The 6000-nt window shown below is 44.3% G+C and overlaps 1 protein-coding gene across 1 annotated transcript in view; it reads right to left on the bottom strand.

Moving 5' to 3' along the window:
• Window positions 1-503: 503 nt before the first annotated feature.
• The window catches only part of LOC134353876 (transient receptor potential cation channel subfamily M member 4-like), a 137404-nt gene continuing 131907 nt past the window's right edge, over window positions 504-6000 (bottom strand). The window contains exons 25-26 of the mRNA XM_063062376.1: window positions 5182-5275; window positions 504-1227 (exon numbers count right to left, since the gene is read on the bottom strand). Of these exons, the coding sequence (XP_062918446.1) occupies window positions 1196-1227; window positions 5182-5275 (126 nt within the window). The 3' untranslated portion in view covers window positions 504-1195. The remainder of the gene's footprint in view (window positions 1228-5181; window positions 5276-6000) is intronic.

Genomic DNA, 6000 nt, shown 5'->3' with positions numbered 1-6000 from the left:
CCAACAGGTCGAGTACCATCTGGGAGGGGAAGGAATTAGATTGTCATCTTGATTTCCCCTCCCACAGATGCTGCTTGACCCACTGAGTTTTTCCATCAGGTTGTTTATTTCTGGGGAGGGAACTTATCTCGAGTTCATTCCTGGCTGTGGTGGGAGCTATCTTTGTTTATAGGCTCTAGCTCTATGTCAACCACATGTAGTAAGATGCTCTCTACACCTAAATTCGTGGAGTCATACAGCACAGAAACAGGCCCTTCAGCCCATTCATACCGATCCCATTTTCCAGCATGTTATGACTGTCCTTGCCTCCACCATCTTCTCAGGAAGCGAGTACTTGGAAATGCATTCAAACCTCCATTGCGAATCCCAAAAGCCTTCCCCAGGATAAAACCCAAACTGTTCAGTCTTCCTAGTCAGAATTGGCAATACAACGCCATTGCACCCATGTGCTGGGACTAACTTTGAATGGATTTATTCATATTCAGACGGGGTTCTGAGTGCATGAGCAAAGGAGCAGACTGAGCAGGGAAACCAGAACTTTATTAAACTTGCTGTTGGCTTAGACTGTCACTTAGTCAATGTGCTCAGATCAATGTACCAAAACTTACAGAGCTCTCCAAGCTTACAATGCAGGTTACCAATACCCAATTTAGCAGAGAACAAGTTCCCATAATGCCATTGAATTTAAAGGTCTGATGCACACACTGTAAATACATTTGTTCTTACAAATGGCAGAACTAGTTTCCTCTCTTCTCTCCACTTATATTTCTTTCTTATCAGTCTTTTGATGCCATTCGTTACAACACCTACCAGATCGAGTGATTTTTGTGTATTTCCTGATTTAATGAAAAATCGACTTAAGAAAGGAAACCACCTTCTACCTGGGTGGGCCTGTAGGAGCACGGGATACCCTGCTCGCTTTGTATACTTTATCCTTTTGCCACTCGGATTCGGAATAATCCCTGCTACTCTGCGTTCTCCTCACACAAAAAACATGATGAAAACCGAGCAGCAGTTGCCATTGTGTCCGTCTTTACGGGACGAGAAATATAACAGACATCAGCTCCAGGCTTCGGCCCACTGGATCCAAGTACAGCCTTTGTTGATAGGGTGTAGGTCAGGATCTTGGCTTGTACAGTGCATCTTCATCCAGGACGTGATTAATACTGGTGAGGCAGTTCTCTCTTTCTGGTAATTATGGCTTTGAGTCCATTTTATGCGCTGAATCTGTTGAGAGAGATAATCAGTATAACTAAAGATCAATACGGCAAGAGCTGTTGAACCAAAGAAATTAGGTAGAGTTAAGAGATAGTTAATATCGGTTAACATCCTGTAGTTCCTATGAGTTCAATAACACAAGAGATTCTGTAGATGCTGGAAATCTAGAACAACACATACATAAGACACTGGAGGACCTCAGCAAGCCAGGAAGCATCCATAGAGGAGAATAAACAGTCAGGATTTTGGGCCAAGGCCCTTCATCAGGGACCACACATCAAGTGTTTATTCTCCTCCCTAGATGCTGCTAACTTGCTGGATTCCACCAGCATTTAGTGTGTGTTGCCCTATGAGTTCACTGTGATTAAACTCATCAGAAGGAAGTCTGATCATCATTGTGAAATGTAGGTACCACCTTCAATGTACAATGCAATGTGTAGACCACCTGCTCCTAGGTAGACCACCTCACCTTCAATAAGACCCTTCCCTTGGTAAAACCACTCCTGCCTTAGTCTCCAAGGATAGCCTCTTTTCCCTGTTCATACAGTACTGTTCAAAAGTCTTGGGCACATATATATAGTTAGGGTGTCTAAGACTTTTGTACAGTACTGTAGTAAGATTATGTATTGCACTGTACTGCACTACAAAAAAATCATGACATATGATAAATCTGATTCTGATATGGGTCTCTATTGTGGACTGAGAGTGGGAAGGGGGCAGGGAGAAGGGAATCATGGTTGGGAAAAGGGGAAGGGAGAGGGGAGGGAGTGGGAAATACCAGAGAGACATTCTGTAATGATAAATAAACCAATTAAGAACAAAGAACATAGAAAATCCACAGCACAATACAGGCCCTTCAGCCAACAAAGCTATGCCGAACATGTCCTTACCTTAGAACTACTTAGGCTTACCCATAGCCCTCTATTTTCCTAAGCTCCATGTACCCATCCAGGAGTCTTTTAAAAGACCCTATCGTTTCCACCTCCACCACCGCTACTGGCAGCCCATTCCACGCACTCACCACTCTCTGCGGAAAAAACTTACCCCTGACATCTCCTCTGTTACCTATTCCAAGCACCTTAAAACTATGCCCTTTCATGCTAGCCATTTCAACCCTGGGAAAAAGCCTCTGACTATCCACATAATCAATGCCTCTCATTATCTTGCACACCTCTATCAGGTCACCTCTCATCCTCTGTCGCTCCAAGGTGAAAAGGCCAAGTTCACTCAACCTATTCTCATAAGGCATGCTCCCCAATCCAGGCAACATCCTTGTAAATCTCCTCTGCACCCTTTCTATGGTTTCCATGTCCTTCCAGTAGTGAGGCGACCAGAATTGAGCACAGTACTCCAAGTGGTGTCTGACCAGGGTCCTATATAGCTGCAACATTACCTCTCAGCTCCTAAACTCAACCCCATGATTTATGAAGGCCAATGCACCGTATGCCTTCTTAACCACAGAGTCAACCTGCATAGCAGCTTTGAGTGTCCTATGGACTCGAACCCCAAGATCTCTCTGATCCTCCACACTGCCAAGAGTCTTACCATTAATGCTATATTCTGTCATCATATTTGACCTACCAGAATGAACCGCCTCACATTTATCTGGGTTGAACTCCATCTGCCACTCTCAGCCCAGTTTTGCATCCTATCAGCGTCCCGCTGTAATTTCTGACAACCCTCCACCCTATCCACAACACCCGCAACCTTTGTGTCATCAGCAAAAGATTGTTCAGAATCAAATGGCCATGCCTGGAGTTGCAGTGCTGGGTGTGTATGCTCCTGTGTTACCAACCCCCCACCCCACCCCAGCATTCCTTCTCTGCCACCTGTTTGTCATCTATGTCAATGATCTGGATGTTAACATGGTTAACTAGATCAGCAAATTTGTGGATGACACCAATATTGGGGATGTAGTGGACAGCGAGGAAAGCCCTCGAGGCTTGCAGAGGGATTTGCATCAGCTAGAAAAATGGGCTGAAAAACGGCAGATGGGATTTAATGCAGACAAGTATGAGGTTTTGCACTTTGACAAGACCAGCCAGGGTAGGTCTTACACAGTGAACGGTAGGGCACTGAGGGGTGTGATAGAATAAAGGGATTTCTGAATACAGGTCTGCAATGCATTGAAAGTGGTGTCACAGGCAGATAGGGTTGTAAAGAAAGCTTTTGGCACATTGGCCTTCATACATTGATTTACGAATGTACTGAGTACAGGAGGTGGGATTTTATGTTGAAGTTGTACATGACATTGGTGAGGCCTAATCATTGGTGAGGTATTGTGAGCAGTTTTGGTCACATAACTACAGGAGAGATGTAAACAAGGTTGAAAGAGTGCAGAGAAAATTCACAAGGATGTTGCTGGGTCTGGAGTACCTGAGTTACAAGGAAAGATTGAGAAGGTTAGGACGGTATTCCCTAGAATGTAGAAGAATGAGAGGAGATTTTATAGAGGTATACAAAATTATGAGGAGTATAGATAGGGTAAATGCAAGCAGGCTTTTTCCACTAAGGTTGGGTGGAACTTGAGGGCATGGGTTAGGGGAGAAAGGTGAAAAGTTTAAGGGGAACGTGATGGGAAACTTCTTCACACAGAGGGTTGTGAGAGTGTGGAATGAGCTGCCAGCACAAGTGGTGCATGTGAGCTCAATTTCAATGCTTGAGAGAAGTTTGGATAGTACATGGATGGTAGGGATATGGAGGGCGATTGTCCCAGTGCAGGTCGATGGGAGTAGGTAGTTTAAATAGTTTGGGCATGGACTAGATGGGCTGAAGGGCCTGTTTCTGTGCTATACTTTTCTAGAACTCTTTGACCCTGTCTCACACTCCTCCCACGACACTCCACCCTTACTCAGTACTGAGCAAAAGTCTAGTTGTAGTGTATATATGTAGCTAAGACTTTTGCACACTACTGTAGATCAGCCACCTATAGGTGGATCACCCACATGGATGGACTTCCTTCCCACAGCAAACAACCATGTGATGTGGACAATTTCATCAATGGGTGGGTCACATTTGTGTGGCTGGTCTATCTCCCCTGATATAGACTAGCTCCTAACGAGTAGCCTACTACCCTTTCCTTGGGTAGGTCATCTCATTGTGGGTAGATCACCCCTCTGTTAAAGGAGATCTCCCAGTGGGTAGTCCATCTCCAGATACTTTCTGCACTTCTCCCTTGGGTAAAACATCTTTCCTTTCACTCTGTGTAGGGTGGTTGTGACACCCACTCCAGATGACGACGACCTCTAACCTGGAAGTATTCCTCCTGCTATTGTCACATGTCTGTCCACTGTACCAGAAGTGATAGTCCAGCCACAAAAGTGTGACCTGCCCATTGATGAGACTATCCACATCATGTGGTTTTCTGCTAAAGGAGAGGAAACCCATCCTTGTGGCTGATATATCATGGTTTTTATACCAATTGCAATGCTTTGACATTTGACTGGATTAGTTTTGATCTCCTCTGTGTCTCCAAGACTTTAATATATAAAAATAAGATTAAGGAAAAACTGCCATCTTATTTTCAATGTGTCCACTGCCTTTTATGCTTTATCTGCAGTAGATATGTTAAAACAGAGTGGCCCACTGGTCTATTTAAGAATTCACTATGCTGTAGGATCCACTATGCTCTCTCATCCTTCTATCAGCTACAGTTAACCTGGCCCCACTCCAGTTTTTGACCCCTTTGCTAAAGGAAATGGGCCACTCCTTATGTAATAATTGTCAGCAGGTTGTAATTTTATACTGCTAAATTAAGTCTCCTCTCATCCACGACTTTTCTGAAGTAAAGAACCCCAGGCTGTCCAATATTTCCTCATTTTCCATCCTGGTAAACCTCATCTGCACCTCCTCTGGTCACATCTCTTTTGCAATGTGATGCCAGGAACTGTGGTTGAACTCTTGCATGCAGTGTCCCCATCTAACTCAGGTAGGATCAGGTGGGAAGAGGTGTGAATTCTGTACCTGTAAATGTGGGTGGAGCCTTGGCATTCTTTACGAGGTCACTTTGCATTAAGGATTCCACTAACCACGTTAAGGCTTCACTGCAGTAATCCACCTGCAAACACAACGTGCATTTAGGTAGCGCCGTTAATTTAGTAAAACATACCTACAGCCTCCCGATATCCCAAAGGGCTTTACAGGCAATGAAGTAATATTGATGTAAAGTCACTATTGAAATGTAGTGTAGAACAACCAAATTGTGCACAGGAAATTCCCACAAACAATATTAAGATAATTTTAGTGTTTTTAGTGTTATTGGTGGAGGGCTAATTATTGACTGAGACTTTGGGGGACACTCCTACACTCCAAGATGGTATCATGAGGTCTCTCACACCAATCCTCGGCAGTCTGACCTCCTTCCACCCTTCTCCGGATTCCTCACCAACATGTAACCCTGCGAGGGAACTCTGGAGAACTGGAGCATTGTCCTTATTTATGGTGGTTGCTGGGAATTGGAAGACCCACTAGAAACGTTCCAGGAAAGACAAGATTGGAGTATTGGGCATCTGTACCTTTTTCAGTAAGTTTGGTGTTACATTTAAAGACAACACAAAATTAGGTGTAATACGATAGCATAGTAGTTAGCATAGCACTATTACAACAACAACCAGGGTTCGGCTCTGCTGCTGTCTGTAAGCAATTTGTATGTTCTCCCCATGACTGCGTGGGTTTCCTCTGGGTGCTCCAGTTTCCTCCCAAGTTCCAGCAATGTTCATAGGTCACACGGGTGTCACGGCTCGATGGGCCAGAAGAGCCTGTTACCATGCTGTGTTTCTAAAT

This window comes from Mobula hypostoma, chromosome 11 (assembly GCF_963921235.1).
Source record: "Mobula hypostoma chromosome 11, sMobHyp1.1, whole genome shotgun sequence".
Classification (NCBI taxonomy): Eukaryota; Metazoa; Chordata; class Chondrichthyes; order Myliobatiformes; family Myliobatidae; genus Mobula; species Mobula hypostoma.
The sequence above is the reverse complement of the archived record's forward strand: the minus strand, read 5'-3'. Positions and strand labels throughout refer to the sequence as shown.